The sequence below is a fragment of the Chiloscyllium plagiosum genome, unplaced genomic scaffold, assembly GCF_037043375.1.
Source record: "Chiloscyllium plagiosum isolate Xiang-an unplaced genomic scaffold, Cpla_swu_hap1 HiC_scaffold_2, whole genome shotgun sequence".
Lineage (NCBI taxonomy): Eukaryota > Metazoa > Chordata > Chondrichthyes > Orectolobiformes > Hemiscylliidae > Chiloscyllium > Chiloscyllium plagiosum.
In genome coordinates, this window is record NW_028270140.1 from 124,491,419 (window position 1) to 124,512,029 (window position 20,611).

At 47.8% G+C, this 20,611-nt stretch overlaps 1 protein-coding gene across 3 annotated transcripts in view; it reads left to right on the top strand.

Moving 5' to 3' along the window:
* Positions 1-4,696: 4,696 nt before the first annotated feature.
* tent2 (terminal nucleotidyltransferase 2) overlaps positions 4,697-20,611 on the top strand; it is a 92,571-nt gene continuing 76,656 nt past the window's right edge. For 2 of the 3 annotated variants that reach the window (XR_006314104.2, XM_043706818.2), the window contains exons 1-2: positions 4,698-4,834; positions 13,660-13,794. Coding sequence is in view for 2 of the 3 variants with exons in the window: in XM_043706818.2 (XP_043562753.1) it covers positions 13,697-13,794 (98 nt within the window). In the remaining variant the exon portion in view is untranslated. Of the gene's footprint in view, positions 4,835-13,659; positions 13,795-20,611 lie in introns of all 3 variants that reach the window. The other variant, XM_043706827.2, reaches the window with a different exon arrangement.

Below are 20,611 nucleotides of genomic sequence, written 5' to 3' on the forward strand. Positions count from 1 at the left end.
GTTTTTGGCTTAGAACTTTGAAGATGAAGACATAACCTTGAAGGCTTATGTTTCTGTCCCACCACGAATGAAATCATATGATTAAGACACCGAATTATAATTTGCTTTCCATGAATCAGATATTTTGGAGGAGTTTTCTTTTTGCTATAAATTACCTTATATCCAGGCTCAATTGCTTCTTTCCGCTCGCTTTATCCCTGTTATAAATTACACAGACCAATATATTTTGTTCGCTTTTCCAAAATGATGGGACAAGAAAAATTAAAAGTGGATTAAAAAATATTGAAAATCAATCTTAAAATAATGTAAATGAGAAGCAGTGGCTAAGACAGAACTATTGTAGAAGAAAGGCAGGACCTGCAAAATCTTCAGTTAACATATAATTCAAGTTCATAGCTCTGTAATTTAGGGCTGATATTACAACAATAAACTAATATAACATTTGTTTCCTATATTGTGCTAATCATGATTTATGCTTCCTGCGCTAGTAAGTTGGTATTAGGTGAGACTTCAAAAATTGAATGTCATTAGAATGCAAATTGTAAGTTTCCTACTGCTCTAGTGGGATCAGGATGTGCTTGAGTTGAAGTTGTTTTACATGGCTTATGATGCTGAGTTTCTTGATTCTATCTGATGAGTTTTGCTTGAGAAAGGTGTGCTTCTCTAAATATCCCATGAACGTGATCAGTACTACCATATTATACAGATTTCCAAGCTAGCTGTCACAATGCCTTCATTATACACTATTTTATTATCAAGGAATATCCAAGATGGCTCTTGAGGGACAAGGGTTTCACTACCAGGATGATGACAGCTCACTGTAGTTCCAGTATACTTGAACAACTGTGGTATAATGAGGATCATGAGACCACCGCCATGATCACCAATTTCATAAAGAGACTCACAAACAACCTGGATAGATCAGAAACGCATTTTAGTATAACTATGATGCTCATTGTGTTGTATGTTAGCTTCTGCAAGATGAGATGATATGGCTTCATATGTACACTATATAATGGATTTCAAGATGTTTGAGACAGCCTAATATGGTATGCTTGATACCAGATGATCAGAAATTGTCACTAACAAGGAGACATTAGGAGTGTAGTATTGGTTTCTGACTATTTCAGTGCAAGAAGAAACCAGGTGTAGTGTCTCATCACACAGACAGCCGAGGAAAGTGAAGATGAAAACAATTGATAATTTTATTTCTGAAGTAGGGTCCTACTTTGAGAAAATATCCATTAAGATGAATGGCTCTATATAGTTGGAAGATGCAGAGGAACACCTGACATGGCAGTCTTTGAGAGTTCCAACTTCTCCCCCTCAGTGGTGATGGTGAGGGAGAAGGCAGGCCTGGAGGACAAAGGCTTCTCCTGTTATATGCCGGGTATGGGAATGGTCTCTGGCGGCTGTATTGGACAGCACAGAAAATTATTTATGTTGGGAGCTTTCAACAAAATTTGTATAAGATATTGCTGCATAGTGCACAACTGGGCAAAGCAAACTTGACGCATTCTCACTACAGGGATATAGTCCCTTCAGCAGATACCTAGTCACCAAGGTTCTTTAAGTGTCTCCTGTTGTGTACAGTTACACTTATTGTGCATGTTCTTCTCCTGCAAAAGAGAGAAGCATTGAGAGACTGGGTAAGGCTCACAGCTGCAAACTCAGATGTGGCCCTTGGAGCTATCAATCTCTGCATCTACCTTATTGGTGAGAAGAATGTGCTTTGGGGGCATTTGGACAGTTAAAGCTGCTGAATAAATGCTGCTTTTGTTTTGTCAAAAGGTTATCTAACCTGAAAAACCACAGATCATCTGTTTCAATGAGATCTCTGACCTGTTAAGACCTAAGGCACCTTTTCCATCCTTGGCCCATCTAACCCTTTATTAGAAAGCTATAATATATCTAAACTTTCCTAGTTTTGATGACCAGACATAGACCTGATGTAGCATAACCTGCTGAATCCTCTGTAGCATTTTATGTTTACTGTGAGTCCCAGCACAAGACCCACTACCAATATTATTAAAGTAACCTAAATTTCAGAGCAACAATTAATTCACACACATAATGCATCTAATGGATGATTATGACTTTGCATGCAGTAGATAGTTGCACACACTGTAGCAGAGCTCAGATTATCTATTTGCCCATGGCCCTGGAGTCAGGTTCTCCAGTGCCGTCCATAGCTGCTGACCTCCCTTGTTATCTCCATCCAAGAGTGCTTCGTTACATGGGATGGCCTCCTGTTGCCATTCTGAGAAAAAAGAACATCAATTTTATTCCTCGGCCTGGAGAAGAACATCCATTGAGGTATCACTGGACATATGTACTTGTTCTGTCTGTTGGGGATGACCAACAGAAGTTGACCGATGCTCCTGACTTGTAAAGACTTTTATAAATGTGCACAAAAAGATATGACTCATGAACCTTTGACAATGGAAAATCCCAGCTGGATAACAAACATCCTGCCCATTCCAGAAGATTTTTTTGTTCTCCTTAATAAGCTGAGAACTGCAAGATCATACAGAACGGGCAATTTAGCATGGCCAATCCACCTAACTTGCACATCTTCAGACTATGGGAGGAAAGTCACACAGACATGGGGAGAATGTGCAAGACCTGATTTTGAGCAATGAGATAGAATCCATTACTGACCTCATAGCAAAAGAAGCTTTTGGTAGCAACAACCATAACATGATTACATTTCACATAACGTTTAAGGGAGAGATTTGTTTAAAATTCACTCCCTCCACCAGCAACGTTCAGTAGCAGCAGTGATGCACTGCAGAAAATCACCAAAGATCCTCAAATAGCACCTTCCAAACCCATGACCACTTCCATTTAGAAGGACAAGGGCAGCAGATGCATGGGAAAAAAAACACCATCAAAGTCCCTCCAAGCCACTTACCATCTTGACTTGGACATATACTGCCGTTCCTTCACTCTCATGGGCCAAAATCCTGGAATTCCCTCCCTAATGGCATTGTGAGTCAATCCACAACGGGTGAACACAGTGGTTCAAAAAGGCAGCTCATCACCACCTTCTCAAGGGCAACTAGGGGCAGTCAGTAGATGCTGGCCAGCCAGTGATGCCCATATTAAACAAATTAATTTCAAGAAAAGGGAAAAATTAAATGCGCTAGTTAGCCAAAAATATGTATACACAGATATGAAAAGTTTCTTCAGATATGTAAAGAAGAAAGGAATTAACAAAGTGAGTAATGGTTCCATCAAAAAGAGTGGTGAAGTAATAATGGAGAATCAAAACATGGCAGATGAATTGAAGTTATTTTGCATCAGTCCACATTAGAAAGAATATAAGTAGCATCCCACATATAGCTGTAAATCAGAAATTAAAAGGGAGGAACAAACTCAAGAGAATTACAGTTGCCAAGGAAGTAGTACTAAGTAAACTGTTGAAACAGCGAGTTGACAAGTCCCCAGGTCCTGATGGTTTTCATCCTGGAGTCTTAAAAGTAGACAGTGTTAGTTGATGGGTTGGTTTAATTTCCCAAAACTTATTAGATTCAGGGAAGATTGCTTTGGAAAGTTAATGTAAATCTTTTATTCAAAAAGGGAGGAAGACAGAAGGTAGGAAATTACAGACCAGTAAGCTTAACATCTAACAGAGGAAAAATGAGAGTTATACAGCCGTGCTCTTTTATTAGTTCAAGATAATCAGGCAGAGACAACAAGATTTTGTCAAACAGAAACCATGTTTAACTGATTTATTGTAGTTCATTGAAAAAGTAACTTATGCTGCAGATAAAGAGAAACCAGTCGATGTATTACACTTAGATTTCCAGAACATGTTTGATAAGGTGCCACATTTTGCAGAAAATTAAAGCTCGTGATGGAGGGAAAAGCATATTGGCATGGATAGAAGATTGGCTAGCTAACAAGAGAATTACAGCCGAATACACCCTTCTCCTGGTCTAAAGATTTCAATAAAAATACATCCTACTTTCCCATTGAGTTGAAGGCCTCACAAACAAATGCTACCTGTGTCCCCAATGCCAAACTGTCCCTCAGTTTGCTCCTCGTGGGTGTTCACCCTGCTATTGAGGTGAAGACGAGGGGTTACAGGCAATGCACAAATCTCCTCTCCTCTTCCTTTCAACCCCCACATTTGAATCAGAGAATCGTCAAAAGAATTCCCAGTGTGTATTCGGCCAATCGATTCCACACAGATCCTTTGAAGAGCAACACATCCAGACCTATTCCCCTTAGCCAATTCCTGTCACCCTGCATTTCCTATGGCTAATCCACCTAACCTGCACATTTTGATTGCGGGAGCAACCAGAGGAAATCCATTCAGACATGCAAGAGTGTGCAAACCCCACACAGTCAGCCACTTCTGGAATTGAACCCTGATCCCTGGCAGCAGTGCTAACCACCGAATCACCGTACAGAGGTAGAGTATTGGTGCAGTATTCCATCAGGCGTTGGCCTTAACAGCCATTTTAGAACCAATGGAATCTGAGTTGAAGCAAATCACCCACAAGCACGAAGAACAAAAAAAAGTAACTAGTTGTCACCAGGAAAAAGTATAAATGTTTTAAAAATATTTATATTCCAGATATTTAATCAAGAAGTATTCAAGAAATCAGCTAATTTTAATGATGTAATACAATGATTGATGAGGTAACGTGAAAAACAGAGCAATGATTTGAAATGCCCCAATTACTCCTCATATCCCCCTCTCAGAAAGAGCCGGAAACAAGGCCGTGTAACCTATGACTCGGAAGTTGTAGGTGACAGACTCTAGACGGACCTTCCGCAACAAAAAAATGAAAACGTCGGGAGTAACGGGGAGGACAAGAACTCGGTGAGTGTTTCAGTAAAATGTGGGAGAGGATGATAAGGAATGGGTTAAAGGAAAGAAACGGCGGTGGAAGACCGGGCTGTGGGAGGGGAGGGCCGAGCTGGCGCGCGGGCCTCGGGGTGACTGAGCCGCGCTCACGCTCTCCCCCCGCGCGCGCACCGGAGCCCGCTCCTCAATGTTGGAAGTTCATTTTAACGTTTTTAAAAATATTTTAAATCGGTAAATTAGGCAGCGGGTCGGCCTTGTGGGATTAGTGGCCTGGAGTGCAGAGGGTCAAACTCACCGGAGATGAAGTCAGTGGGACCTCGATTCCCGGCCCCATCTTATGTCCGTTAACGGACCTTTTTTAAAGCTTCGATATGCTCGGTCCAGACAGTCACCTCGAGAGAGAGACCCCACCCCCTCGAGTGACCTCTGTTTCCCCTTCTCCGCCTTTTCTCACCACCCTTCTCCGCCTTTTCTCACCACCCTTCTCTCTCCCCCTCACACTCACCCTGCCCCTCACACTCACCCTGCCCCTCCCCCTCCCCCTCCCTCGTCTCCCCCCCTCCCTCGTCTCCCCCCCCCTTGTCCCTCCCCCTCCCTCGTCCCCCCCCCTCCCCCTCCCTCGTCCCCCCCCCTCCCCCTCCCTCGTCCCCCCCCCTCCCCCTCCCTCGTCCCCCCCCTCCCCCTCCCTCGTCCCCCCCCTCCCCCTCCCTCGTCCCCCCCCTCCCCCTCCCTCGTCCCCCCCCCTCCCCCTCCCTCGTCCCCCCCCTCCCCCTCCCTCGTCCCCCCCTCCCCCTCCCTCGTCCCCCCCCTCCCCCTCCCTCGTCCCCCCCCTCCCCCTCCCTCGTCCCCCCCCTCCCCCTCCCTCGTCCCCCCCCTCCCCCTCCCTCGTCCCCCCCCCTCCCCCTCCCTCGTCCCCCCCCTCCCCCTCCCTCGTCCCCCCCCTCCCCCTCCCTCGTCCCCCCCCTCCCCCTCCCTCGTCCCCCCCCTCCCCCTCCCTCGTCCCCCCCCTCCCCCTCCCTCGTCCCCCCCCTCCCCCCTCCCTCGTCCCCCCCCTCCCCCTCCCTCGTCCCCCCCTCCCCCTCCCTCGTCCCCCCCCCTCCCCCGTCCCCCCCCTCCCCCTCCCTCGTCCCCCCCCTCCCCCTCCCTCGTCCCCCCCCCCTCCCTCATCCCCCCCTCCCCCTCCCTCATCCCCCCCCTCCCCCTCCCTCGTCCCCCCCCTCCCCCTCCCTCGTCCCCCCCCTCCCCCTCCCTCGTCCCCCCCCTCCCCCTCCCTCGTCCCCCCCCTCCCCCTCCCTCGTCCCCCCCCTCCCCCTCCCTCGTCCCCCCCCTCCCCCTCCCTCGTCCCCCCCCTCCCCCTCCCTCGTCCCTCGTCCCCCCCCTCCCCCTCCCTCGTCCCCCCCCTCCCCCTCCCTCGTCCCCCCCCTCCCCCTCCCTCGTCCCCCCCCTCCCCCTCCCTCGTCCCCCCCCTCCCCCTCCCTCGTCCCCCCCCTCCCCCCCCTCCCCCTCCTCCCCTCCTCGTTCTCCCCCCCTCGTTCTCCCCCCTCGTTCTCCCCCCCTCGTTCTTCCCCCCCTCGTTCTCCCCCCCCCGTCCCCTCGTTCTCCCCCCCTCGTTCTCCCCCCCCTCGTTCTCCCCCCCCCTCGTTCTCCCCCCCCCTCGTTCTCCCCCCCCTCGTTCTCCCCCCCCCTCGTTCTCCCCCCCCCCTCGTTCTCCCCCCCCCTCGTTCTCCCCCCCCCTCGTTCTCCCCCCCCCTCGTTCTCCCCCCCCCTCGTTCTCCCCCCCCCTCGTTCTCCCCCCCCCCCTCGTTCTCCCCCCCCCCTCGTTCTCCCCCCCCCCTCGTTCTCCCCCCCCCTCGTTCTCTCCCCCCCCCTCGTTCTCCCCCCCCCTCGTTCTCCCCCCCCTCGTTCTCCCCCCCCCTCGTTCTCCCCCCCCCTCGTTCTCCCCCCCCCCTCGTTCTCCCCCCCCCCCTCGTTCTCCCCCCCCCTCGTTCTCCCCCCCCTCGTTCTCCCCCCCCCCCTCGTTCTCCCCCCCTCGTCTCTTTCCCCCCCCTCGTCTCTTTCCCCCCCCTCGTCTCTTTCCCCCCCCTCGTCTCTTTCCCCCCCCTCGTCTCTTTCCCCCCCCTCGTCTCTTTCCCCCCCCTCGTCTCTTTCCCCCCCCCTCGTCTCTTTCCCCCCCCCTCGTCTCTTTCCCCCCCCTCGTCTCTTTCCCCCCCCTCGTCTCTTTCCCCCCCCTCGTCTCTTTCCCCCCCCTCGTCTCTTTCCCCCCCCTCGTCTCTTTCCCCCCCCTCGTCTCTTTCCCCCCCCTCGTCTCTTTCCCCCCCCTCGTCTCTTTCCCCCCCCTCGTCTCTTTCCCCCCCCTCGTCTCTTTCCCCCCCCTCGTCTCTTTCCCCCCCCTCGTCTCTTTCCCCCCCTCGTCTCTTTCCCCCCCCTCGTCTCTTTCCCCCCCCTCGTCTCTTTCCCCCCCCTCGTCTCTTTCCCCCCCCTCGTCTCTTCCCCCCCCTCGTCTCTTTCCCCCCCCCTCGTCTCTTTCTTCCCCCCCCCCCCTCGTCTCTTCCCCCCCCCCCCTCGTCTCTTCCCCCCCCCCCCTCGTCTCTTCCCCCCCCCCCCTCGTCTCTTCCCCCCCCCCCCTCGTCTCTTCCCCCCCCCCCCTCGTCTCTTCCCCCCCCCCCCTCGTCTCTTCCCCCCCCCCCCCCTCGTCTCTTCCCCCCCCCCCCCTCGTCTCTTTCCCCCCCCCCCCTCGTCTCTTTCCCCCCCCCCTCGTCTCTTTCCCCCCCCCCTCCCTCGTCTCTTTCCCCCCCCCTCCCTCGTCTCTTTCCCCCCCCCTCCCTCGTCTCTTTCCCCCCCCCTCCCTCGTCTCTTTCCCCCCCCCTCCCTCGTCTCTTTCCCCCCCCCCTCCCTCGTCTCTTTCCCCCCCCCCTCCCTCGTCTCTTTCCCCCCCCCCTCCCTCGTCTCTTTCCCCCCCCCTCCCTCGTCTCTTTCCCCCCCCCTCCCTCGTCTCTTTCCCCCCCCCTCCCTCGTCTCTTTCCCCCCCCCTCCCTCGTCTCTTTCCCCCCCCCTCCCTCGTCTCTTTCCCCCCCCCTCCCTCGTCTCTTTCCCCCCCCCTCCCTCGTCTCTTTCCCCCCCCCTCCCTCGTCTCTTTCCCCCCCCCTCCCTCGTCTCTTTCCCCCCCCTCCCTCGTCTCTTTCCCCCCCCCTCCCTCGTCTCTTTCCCCCCCCCTCCCTCGTCTCTTTCCCCCCCCCTCCCTCGTCTCTTTCCCCCCCCCTCCCTCGTCTCTTTCCCCCCCCCTCCCTCGTCTCTTTCCCCCCCCCTCCCTCGTCTCTTCCCCCCCCCCTCCCTCGTCTCTTTCCCCCCCCCTCCCTCGTCTCTTTCCCCCCCCCTCCCTCGTCTCTTTCCCCCCCCCTCCCTCGTCTCTTTCCCCCCCCCTCCCTCGTCTCTTTCCCCCCCCCCCCTCGTCTCTTTCCCCCCCCCTCCCTCGTCTCTTTCCCCCCCCCTCCCTCGTCTCTTTCCCCCCCCCCTCCCTCGTCTCTTTCCCCCCCCCTCCCTCGTCTCTTTCCCCCCCCCTCCCTCGTCTCTTTCCCCCCCCCTCCCTCGTCTCTTTCCCCCCCCCTCCCTCGTCCCGCCCCTCTCGCCCCCTCCTCAACCCCCACCCCCCCCCTAGTTCGAGTATACCTGACATCCAAACCCCAGCTTGAGGTTCACCCTTTTCCCAGCATAATCATGCCCATAAAATCATAGGGAATAGTTTTCAATTACTGCACTGTAAGTCAGTAAGCAGAGCGAAGAGACATTTTCTGAATGGATCTTAGGGCCTTCTCTTAATGTTTGTGCAAATGCTGTCACGCTTATTTTAAGTATAATTTAATGACAATAAAGTGGAAATTGTTTTGTCCTTAAGGTTTTCCCAAATTAAATAAAACTTCTAACGATGAACATATATTGAGTACCGTTGATTTTAATTGGAAATGGTTAAGTTTTTTTGAGCATGTGGGGAACGTGAAATGATTTTCTTGGAAATGGGATAAAAGTTAAACTTATTGTCGCTACTGGTATTAATAGCTTTGATTAGCGTTTCTCTGTTGTCTCCTGGTACAGGTGCAATGTTTCATCCACGTCTTGTTGCTTCCAACTGCAGTACCTAACCATTTACTGTAGCACAATGAATAGTTGAGATTTGTTTGGCTATGAAGTCTGACTTTCAGCCACACCACACATTTTTTTGGTAAAATTTCATCTGTCATTCACTTTCATACAGGACAAATGCAGTGCCAAAGATTTGTGTATTTGATCCTAGACCATAGTAATCAAGGGTTGCTTACTGGAAATCAACATTCATGAGCATGCGCACTGTTAAATCTACCTCTTTCTCAGTACCAAATCTGATGATCTGTGTTTTCTTTTGCTTATAATTTGTTGCCAGCTAATAGTCAGATGAGTTAATAGCCTAAACATTGGGAACCAGCTCGTATCTTAGTTTTCATGCAGATTCTAGAGACCAAGGCAGCAGGTAATATATGTTCCCAAAGGAGTGTTAATGTTTTATGTCTTTCTTTGAGATGCTAAACTGTGACCAGGTTTTGGTAGAGACCCCTGTTTAGTAATCAAAGAAGAATAAGGAATTGTCCAAATAGGGGCATAGAATTCCTATAGTGTAGAAAGAGACCATTCAGCTCACTGATTCTTACCAACCCTCTGAGGAGCTTCCCACCCAGATCAACCTTCTCCATTCCTGTAATCCTGCATTTAGCATGGCTAATCCACCTAACCAGCATATGTTTGGACTGGAGGAGGAAACCTGGCAAATACACGCAGAAATGGAATGTGCAAACTCCACGTAGTTACCCAAGGCTGGAATCGAACCTGGGTCCCTGGTGTCTAGTTAGCTTTAGGCAATACCAGAAAGAGTCGAAGCTGTCAATTAGTGCACTGAGTAATTAAACAAACACAAGCAAGCTCAGCATAACATGCAGGCTCCTTGGAGAGAAAAGAGGACTGAATGTTTTCTAAGGAGGTCACATCTGAAATTTAACTTACTTGTTCCCTGTCGAAGGGAAGTTTTGAGGAAAGGTCACTGGACTCAAAACATTAACTCTGATTTCTTTCCACAGACAGCAGTAGACACACCAACTTTAAGGGCATTTAAATGGTCATTGGATAAACATATGGATGAAAATGGAATAGTGTGTAGGATAGATGGTTCCACAGATTGGTTCCACAGGTCAGCGCAACATTGAGGGCCGAAGGGCCAATATTGTGCTGTAATGTTCTGTGTTCAAGATGCTGCCAGACCTGCTGAGCTTCTCCAGCGATTTCTGTTTTTGTTTCAGATTTCCAGCATCTGTAGTTCTTTTCGTTTGTTCCTTGCAGATACTGCTTGATCTTTTAAGTGTTTCAAGCATTTACTGTTTTTGATTCTGCTCTCTTGTATATGAATGTTTTAGCTTTTTGCTGAACTGAAGCATTCATTCAACTTATTGCTGATTGTCAAATGTTACTAGTATTCTGGTGTGGAAGTAGTGTGGTGGTTGTGCACTATTGTCCTTTACCAGTTGTCCTTAGCCAGTCTGATTGGCATATGATTCTGGTCCCAGCAAGCCAGTGAGTTCTATCAAACTGCTATCAGCGCATCAAGACGTCGGCCTATCTGTGCCCACGGGCACCACCTTACTGTGGTTAGTTGAGCAATAAATGTCAGGTCTAACTCCGTGCACTTAGTTGCAGCTGCAGTGCTGACATTATTGTTTTTCAGATTAATGTCAAATTAATGAATGAGCAACCGGGGAATATTTATTCTATATCAGTCCCCAAATTATGACATGTTTGCCATTGGTGCTATTTTTACGATCAGCATTTCGCAAGGGATGTTATGAAAAATAGATCTGAGGTGGCAATGTTTATTTTTCTTCATGGTGTATCAGAGTCACTAGCAAGGTTTAGTGAATCATAATCATGCAAAAAGCAGCCATTTGACCCATCGTAGCATGCCAGCTGTTTACAGCAGCGAGTCAGTCCCATTACTGTAGTAACTCAGAAAGTTTACTTCCTTTGTCTCTATCCAATTCCTTTTGAAATCATTTTTCCATTTTAAGCACTCTTGTCCATACATTCCTGGCAATTACTTCTCACTGCGTTAAAAGATTCTTTCACATATCCACTAAGTATTTCTTGTCCAAAGCTTTAAACTCATGTCCAGTCAGTCTCTGGCATTAGCTCATGAGAATAGCTTTTCCTCGTCTGCTGTATCAAAATCTGTCATCATTTGATACATTGTAACAGAGGGGGTTGAAAGGAGTTTTGATACAATGTGAAGAACCAAGCTTCTCCAATCTAATCTTGTAGAAAAATCCCTCATCCTTAGAAACAGATTTATACATCTCCGGTGCATCCTTTCAAGAACATTCTCTGAAAGTGCAATGACTAGAACTGTGGCCTAAGCATTATTTTATAAAGGTTTAGCATATCTTACAATGCTTTTAGATATCCATTCCTTTATTTACAAAGTCCAGGAACCCAGAGGATCAAGAGTCATTGGACTCAAAATGTTATTTGTGCTTTCTCTCCACAGATGCTGCCAGACCTGCTAAATTTCTCCAGAAATCCCCCCACCCCCCCCCCCCCCCCCCCCACCCCACCCTGAGGATGCTTTGACACTTCCAAAAGTGTATGCACATGAACTGTGACATTACTGCCTCTACACACTCCATAGAACAATACCATTACAAGTCTATTCTGTTCATTAGGGGTCCAAATTTCTACATTTATCCTATGGTTAGAAAAGAGAGCTACAGAGGTAATGGATGTGCCAGCAATGATTTTCCCAAATTCATTTGACTCAAACAATCCCATCAAATTGGAAATTGGCAAAGGTAATATCGCTTTTTAAGAGAGAGGGAAATGGAGAACTATATGCTAGTTAGCCTGATGTCAGTCATTGGGGAAATGCTCGCACCTATTATTAGAGCAGTCTGACTTGCATTTAGAAAAGTGTTGTATGACTTGAAGTCAGTATAAAGAGAAGTCTTATTTGTCAGGTTCTTTAGAGATTTTTGAGGATGTAACTATTTGGGTAGACTAAGAGGAACCAGTGTGTCTACTATTTTATTAGAAAATACAAATTCTTGGAGCCAAACAATTTCTTTCTCATTTCATATGTTTAAGGTGATTAGTTGATAATTATTAAGATGATTATCTTGATGTACCACTCCCTGTGGTATGAGCATAGTCCCTATACTTTTCAGCTCGAACCAAATAGATTCTTGCCCGTGGCTGTAAAGAATGTCCTCTTTCCTGTATTGAAATTACTTCTGAAATAAATGCTTTCAGTCACGCGCTTTTTCTTGAATCCCTATTTTTTTCTAAGCACTTGGTATCTGTGAATATTAAGCACCCAGTTCTTGCCACAGTTTACAAAATTTCTATTATTTTCTGTATATTTGAGAAAGCTATTTATGCTTACCAATCCTATCCACCACACTTGGTGTGTTTACATGGATACATTTATTGCCCTTGAATACATGATGGTCAACCACCTAATGAATACAGAGCAGTAAAGCGTCATCACATTGTTGTGGGGCATGGAGTCAGATTTGGACCAGATGGGGGTAAATACATCAGATTTCTTTCTTGAAGGGCAGTTGTGAATCAATTCTGTTTTTAAGAGCAATTCCAAATGCATGGGATTTGTTCAGATATATTTAATTAACAACTTAATTCTCCATTGACTTGGAAGAATTTGAGCTCACATCTCCAAAACATTAGTCTAGTCCTCTGAATAACTGGGTAAAAACGATGACTGCAGATGCTGGAAACCAGAGTCTAGATTAGAGTGGTGCTGGAAAAGCACAGCAGTTCAGACAGCATCCGAGGAGCAGGAAAATCGACGTTTCGGGCAAAAGCCCTTCTGAAGGGCTTTTGCCCGAAACGTCGATTTTCCTGCTCCTCGGATGCTGCCTGAACTGCTGTGCTTTTCCAGCACCACTCTAATCTAGACTCTGAATAACTGGTCTAGCATTATAAATAACTTTGCTACCTTTCCTATTAGTTGCAATGTTTTGTTCCTCCTAAATCTCTACTTAAGTGGATAATATTGGCCATTCCATTCTCCACAGCATTTACTTTTCATGCTGCTTTCTCTTGATTTCTTATTTCATATCATCAGGAAGTTACAGATATTAATCTCAAGTCAAATTCCCCAAATTGCAGAAGTGAAGCTACCTTGTTTGACACTTGACAGCACTGACACACTTCTGGCTGCAACTCAAGCTCAGGTGGCATGTAACTACTGCGTTTGACTAATTTAAGTTTCAGTCACATAAACTGGTCTGTCATCGAGATCATTGCAATCTCCCATTCCTATGTACTACCTTTTCTCCCTGCTGTTGAAGTCTTTCATCAACTTGAGGACTTGATTCTCAAATACTCTTGACCTCCCTGTCATCCAGGCCACTGAGGATTCTCTCAAGTTCCAACACACAATTCTAATCTCAGTTTCTCACAAAAGTTCTGTTTGTTCAGAGTTCCAAGCTTCAGCTCTATTTCACTTGTATTTTTAATTAATTAGATAGTAAATTGCCCCTAGGTTCTTACTTATTAAGTTTGGTTGTTATTGGTGAACTTTTATTTGTGCTTTGCTGAATTCTTAATTAACCATCTGCATTGGAATCTCTGTCCCATTTCACAAACCTTAAAAGCTTCATCTCGTGTTTTTATTTTTCTCTCCATCTCTCCCCTGTTCTCAAATTCATTTATATTTGATTAACACTTTAGTTGTTTCAGCAAAGTTGTCTAAGGCATAGATTTATGTGACTGGCATGTACAAATGTTTTCATTTTGTATATTTTTTCTAGGTGAAGGATTAAATGTTCACTTCAAGTGAAGGAGAGCATGTTCCCTAATTCTCCTAATGTGGGTCGTCCCCCCTTCTCTCCAGCTCTTATTTCACAGCAACAGATCATCAATGCTCTCAACTTCAGGAATGCAAGGTGAGTGCAGCAGGATTCTACTGATGGATCATCTTATGTTCTAATTGTTTTATTGGCTTTGTATTTTGTGACTTGAATCTCAAATATTTTAGGACAATGACCATGAATTATCTTGGAAATCAGATTTCATCGGTAACCAAAATGATCACAAAATGATGAATTTCATTACACAATTGTAAAGTGCTTTGTTTCACTATGTTCAGTCATTTGAGTAATAACCAATTTTCTGCTAGAATTATGACTGTCAGGCTGCATTTTTTTCAGTGTGCATTCCTCAGTTGTGCAATTTAGAAATTTAACCTTTTTTGTTTATTGTAGGTACTGTGAGGAATAGAAAATGACTGTGTACAGCATTATCTAATGACACCTACCTACCTGACTGAAATGATAACGTTGAGTTGTCAGCTTTTGAAGTATTGCAGTCCCCGTCATGTACTCCTGTTAGGAATACACTAATTTATCGGAGGGTGGTGATGATTTTGTAATGCACTAACAAAGTGAAAGCAATTATGGTTAAAGCAGTTTGGTTCAGTGTTCCATTGTTCTTCATTTTAGTAACCACTTCAGCTCATACTGAGAGATTTCTGTTTACTAGTAGTTTACAAGATCTCACAGTGAGTGCTCATGTTTCAATGTTAAGTTCTTTGTAACATAAATACCCCTGGAGCACATTAAGAAAATTACATCAATTAAGTTTATAGTGTACATTTTGGAAGCTGTTGTGAACGTTATTGGCCCTGAAAAGGATAACTAGGATATAACATAGCTGCACTCATCAGTAATTTTTTTAATTGTGTGGCATGAGGGAATTGCTGGAAAGGTTGGCATTGGTTGTTCATCTCCAGATGCCCTTGAGCGAATTGGTTCTTTTGGCCATTTTAGAGAGCAATTAAGAGTCAAACACACTGCTGAGGGTCTGGAGTCACATGTAGGCCAGACCAGGTAAGGAATGCAGATTTCTTTCTCGAAAGAAAAGGTGTCTCGGTGGAGCAAGATAATCTGTTAGCCTTACCTCGATAGTTAACAGTCATGTAACTTATGTTTGCCTGGTATTTCTTAGGAGACACTCATGACATCTATCTCTAAAATGTAGATAACCAGTCAGTATTCATAAAGGTTGTTCTTTGAGTGTATAATAATCTAGTTCTTAGGTATGCAAATAGTACTTTGGTAGTACACACCTGTGGTAAAAACAATGACTGCAGATGCTGGAAACCAGATTCTGGATCAGTGGTGCTGGAAGAGCACAGCAATTCAGGCAGCATCCGAGGACAGGCAAAATCGACGTTTCGGGCAAAAGCCCTTCATCAGGAATAAAGGCAGAGAGCCTGAAGCATGGAGAGATAAGCTAGAGGAGGGTGGGGGTGGGGAGAGAGTAGCATAGAGTACAATAGGTAGGTGGGGAAGGAGATGAAGGTGATAGGTCAGGGAGGAGAGGGTAGAGTGGATAGGTGGAAAAGGAGCTAGGCAGGTTGGACAAGTCTGGACAAGTCAAGGAGACAGTGTTGAGCTGGAGGTTAGAAACTAGGATGAGGTGGGGGAAGGGGAAATGAGGAAGCTGTTGAAGTCCACATTGATGCCTTGGGGTTGAAGTGTTCCGAGGCAGAAGATGAGGCGTTCTTCTTCCATGCGTCTGGTGGTGAGGGAGCGGTGGTGGAGGAGGCCCAGCACCTCCATATCCTCGGCAGAGTGGGAGGGGGAGTTGAAATGTTGGGCCACGGGGCAGTTTGGTTGATTGGTGCGGGTGTCTCGGAGATGTTCCCTAAAGCGCTCTGCTAGGAGGCGCCCAGTCTCCCCGATGTAGAGGAGACCGCATCGGGAGCAACGGATACAATAAATGATATTAGTGGATGTGCAGGTAAAACTTTGATGGATGTGGAAGGCTCCTTTAGGGCTTTGGATGGAGGTGAGGGAGGAGGTGTGGGCACAGGTTTTACAGTTCCTGCGGTGGCAGGGGAAAGTGCCAGGATGGGAGGGTGGGTCGTAGGGGGCGTGGACCTGACCAGGTAGTCACGGAAGGAGCGGTCTTTGCGGAAAGCGGAGAGGGGTGGGGAGGGAAATATATCCCTGGTGGTGGGGTCTGTTTGGAGGTGGTGGAAATGTCGGCGGATGATTTGGTTTATGCGAAGGTTGGTAGGGTGGAAGGTGAGCACCAGGGGCGTTCTGTCCTTGTTGCGGTTGGAGGGGTTGGGTCTGAGGGCGGAGGTGCGGGATGTGGACGAGATGCGTTGGAGGGCATCTTTAACCACGTGGGAAGGGAAATTGCGGTCTCTAAAGAAGGAGGCCATCTGGTGTGTTCTGTGGTGGAACTGGTCCGCCTGGGAGCAGATACGGCGGAGGCATAGGAATTGGGAATACGAGATGGCATTTTTGCAAGAGATAGGGTGGGAGGAGGTGTAATCCAGGTAGCTGTGGGAGTCGGTGGGTTTGTAGAAAATGTCAGTGTCAAGTCGGTCGTCACTGATGGAGATGGAGAGGTCCAGGAAGGGGAGGGAGGTGTCAGAGATGGTCCAGGTAAATTTAAGGTCAGGGTGGAATGTGTTGGTGAAGTTGATGAATTGCTCAACCTCCTCGCGGGAGCACGAGGTGGCGCCAATGCAGTCATCAATGTAGCGGAGGAAGAGGTGGGGAGTGGTGCCGGTGTAATTATGGAAGATCAACTGTTCTATGTAGCCAACAAAGAGACAGGCACAGCTGGGGCCCATACGTGTGCCCATGGCTACCCCTTTGGTCTGGAGGAAGTTGGAGGATTCAAAGGAGAAATTGTTAAGGGTGAGGACCAGTTCGGCCAAACGAATGAGAGTGTCAGTGGAAGGGTACTGCTGGGAACGTCTGGAGAGGAAAAAACTGAGGGCTGGGAGGCCCTGGTCATGGCGGATGGAGGTGTAGAGGGATTGGATATCCATGGTGAAGATGAGGCGTTGGGGGCCGGGGAAACTGAAGTCTTGGAGGAGGTGGAGGGCGTGGGTGGTGTCTCGAACGTATGTGGGGAGTTCCTGGACTAGAGGGGATAGGACAGTGCCGAGGTAGGTAGAGATGAGTTCAGTGGGGCAGGAGCATGCTGAGACAATGGGTCGGCCAGGGTGGTCAGGCTTGTGGATCTTGGGAAGGAGGTAGAACCGGGCAGTGCGGGGTTCACGGACTATGAGGTTGGAAGCTGTGGATGGGAGATCTCCTGAGGTGATGAGGTTCTGTATGGTCTGGGAGATGATGGTTTGGTGATGGGGGGGTGGGGTCATGGTCAAGGGGGCAGTAGGAAGAGGTGTCCTCGAGTTGGCGTTTGGCTTCAGCGATGTAGAGGTCAGTGCGCCAGACTACCACTGCGCCCCCTTTATCCGCTGGCTTGATGGTGAGGTTGGGATTGGAGCAGAGGGATTGGAGGGCTGCGCGTTGTGAGAGGTTGGAGAGGTTGGAGTGGGGGAGGGGGGTAGACAGGTTGAGGCGGTTAATGTCCCGGCGGCAGTTGGAAATGAAGAGGTCGAGGGCAGGTAATAGGCCAGCGCGAGGTGTCCAGGTGGATGCAGTGCGTTGGAGGTGGGCGAAGGGGTCCTCGGAAGGTGGGCGGGAGTCCTGATTGTGAAAGTAAGCTCGGAGGCGGAGGCGACGGAAGAAGTGTTCGATGTCACGGCATGTATTAAATTCATTGATGCGTGGACGGAGGGGGGTGAAGGTGAGTCCTTTGCTGAGGACTGATCGTCCGTCCTCAGTGAGGGGGAGGTCTGGAGGGATGGTGAAAACTCGGCAGGGATGGGAGCTGGTGTGGGTGTGGAGCTGGGAGTGGGGTCGGAGCCAGTACCTGGAGTGGGTGTGATGGTGGGGGGAATGGGGGTAGAGTCATGAGCAGGGGTAGTGTTCCCCTCGGGGTTCTGGGGGGTGGGGATAGTGACAGTGGGGTCTGTGGGGGGCGTGTCAGCAGAATGCAGGTGAGTGGCGCTGGTGGGGGTGGAAGTGATGGCAGACACGGCAGTAGGGGTGGTGGAAGTCACTGAGCTTGTGGCATCAGCGATGATGTGAGGGGCGGAAGTGGCTGTGGGAGTGGCCATGATGGGGGCAGAAGTGACATCATCAATCAGCGTGGGGGAGGTAGCTGCATCAGCCGCATGGCTAATGGTGTTTCCGAGGCCAGGGGAATCTTCTGGAATGTTTGAGGAGCGCTGGTTATGGAGGTGGGTAGATAAAAGTTTGTTGTACTTACAGGTTTTGATGTCTGAGATGGAGTTGAAATTCTGTTTGTTGAGAGTATGGATTCTCCTGAGGATGTAGTACAGAGTGGGTCCTTTGCAATTCTGAGAGAGTGTGACCCTCAGCTGAGGCAGGGATGACTGTAGAGAGGTTAAGTGCCGGCGCATTGCTGCGAGTGTGGAGCGGAGGATCTTGAAGGAGAACTGTTGCTGGTGTTTATGAATCACCAGCGGAGAAGGTTACCTGTCAGAGACTTGTGAACAGCAAGAAGGTTCCCTCTATGTACAACAGGATCTTGATCAGATGGGTCAATGGACTGAGTGGCAGATTGAGTTTAATTTAGATATATGTGAGGTGCTGCATTTTGGAAAGGCAATCAAGGCAGGACTTATAAATTTAATGGTAAGATTCTGGCAAGTGTTGCCGAGCTAAGAGACCTTGGAATGCAAGTTCATAGTTCCTTGAAAGCAGAGTTGCAGGTAGGTAGAATAGTGAAGAAGGCGTTTAGTATGCTTGCCTTTATTGGTCAGTGCTTTGAATATAGATGAGATTATATTCCCCACAGAATGGAAATAGGCCCTTTGGCCCAACAACTCCACACCAACTCTCTGCATAGTAACCCACCCAGACCCATTCCCCATATTTACCCCTGACTAATGCATCTAACACAATGGGCAATTTAGCCTGGCCAATTCACCCGACATGCACATCTTTGGATTGTGGGAGGAAACTGAAGTACCCGGAGGAAACCCACGCAGACACGGGAGAATGTGCAAACTCCACACAGACAGTCGCCTGAGGTGGGAATCAGACCCAGGTCCCTGGCGCTGAGAGGCAGCAGTGATGACCACTGTGCCACCATGCTGCTCCTGGGAGAGGGAGTTGGGAGGTCATGTTGCAGCTTTACATGACATTGGTTAGGCCACTTTTGGAATACTGTGTGCAATCCTGGCCTCCCTGCTATAGGATGGGTGTTGTGAAACTTGAAAGGGTTCAGAAAAGATTTACAAGGATGTTGCTAGGGTTGGAGGATTTGAGCTATAAGTAGAGGCTAAACAGGCTGGAGCTTTGTCCCTGGAGCATCGGAGGCTGAGAGTTGATCTTACAGAGCTTTATAAAATCATGAGGGGCAAGGATAGGGTTATTAATCAAAGTCTTTTCTCCAGGGTAGGGTCCAAAACTAAAGTACGTTGATTTTAGGTAAGAGGGGAACAATTTAAAAGAGACCGAGGAGCAACTTTTTCATGCAGAGTGGTGCATGTATGGAACAGGCTGCCAGAGAAAGTAGTAAAAGCCAGTACAATTACAACGTTTAAAAGGCATTTGGATGGTTATATGAAAGGTTTAGAGGGATATGGTCCAAATGCTGCAAATGGACATAGATTAATTTAGGGTATCTGGTAGGCATGAACAAGTTGGGATCTGTTACCATGCTGTATAACTCTGACTCAGTGACTTGAGTTTTGTTGAGAAAAGACAATTTTATTGAAACTTTTTGTCTTGCACTCATTGAGACACTTGCAAGAATACCAATTTGAAAGAAAAAATCAACATTTATAATGTATGAGAACAGAATGCTGATTAGCAGAGATTTTGCCATGGAGAGTGCAGTTGTGAATGATTGATGTTAACTGTAGGACTTTTAGGTAGACTTCCATACAAGCAGAATGACTGTCCAGGGTGTTACCCTGATAAATGAGCCATGAATGGCTGTTCCCCCATTTTGTTGAATTCAAACAGATGCAGTGATTATATGTTCTTTCCATCTGCAAAGAATCAGGCCATGTGTATTTGCACATGTAGCTTCCAGTCATGCAAGTGTGTCACGCTGCGGGTTTGAATGACAACCTTAAATCAGTTGTCAGTGTCATTCTTTGCACCCTCAGGACTATCCAACAAATGTTGCTTGATTAGAGTCCTGTCCAATGTTGGACGCTTTGAGTTTTGCAAACAAACCTGGTTGAATACAGTGAGTATCTTAGTTACTGTGACCGGTCAAAGGGATTTGTTGTTTGATACAATCCACCAATCTTTGGAACATCCAATCCTACAAGCCTGGTATCATACTGGCACTGAACGTCATATAATGCATTAGTCAAGTACTACACTGCATTACCAACACAAGTGGTATTGACAGGATGCTAATGCTGAGCCACAAAGGTGGTCTGCATATCACTAAAATGAACAATGTGATATATGTTCTGTTGTATGAGAGTATGCATTTATTTTCTTTCTGTGTGTATTAGTATCTCGAAAAATGCTTATGCTTGTCCTAGACAGTCAGCGTTGCTCTGAGAGTTATTGGAAGCTGCGCAATTATGGAATGTGGCAAGTACTTTTCCCACAGAACAACTGGGCTGCCATAAAGAAATGGATACTTAATACTTTGTTCCCCTGTAGTATTGCGATATTCTGTACTACACTCTTGGTTCATTACCTATCAGAAGTTTAACTCATCCTGGCAACCAAGAGGATATCTTTAGAATTTTTTTGTTTCCTTTCACAACATGGATAATAGCTGTCTTTTGCCAAGGAATTGGGTATGTTGATGCCACATTTTATCACTGGTAGAGCACTGATTACCTGTATAGCTTTGCTGCCTCACCAATTTCAGGAATTATACAATCTATAAATC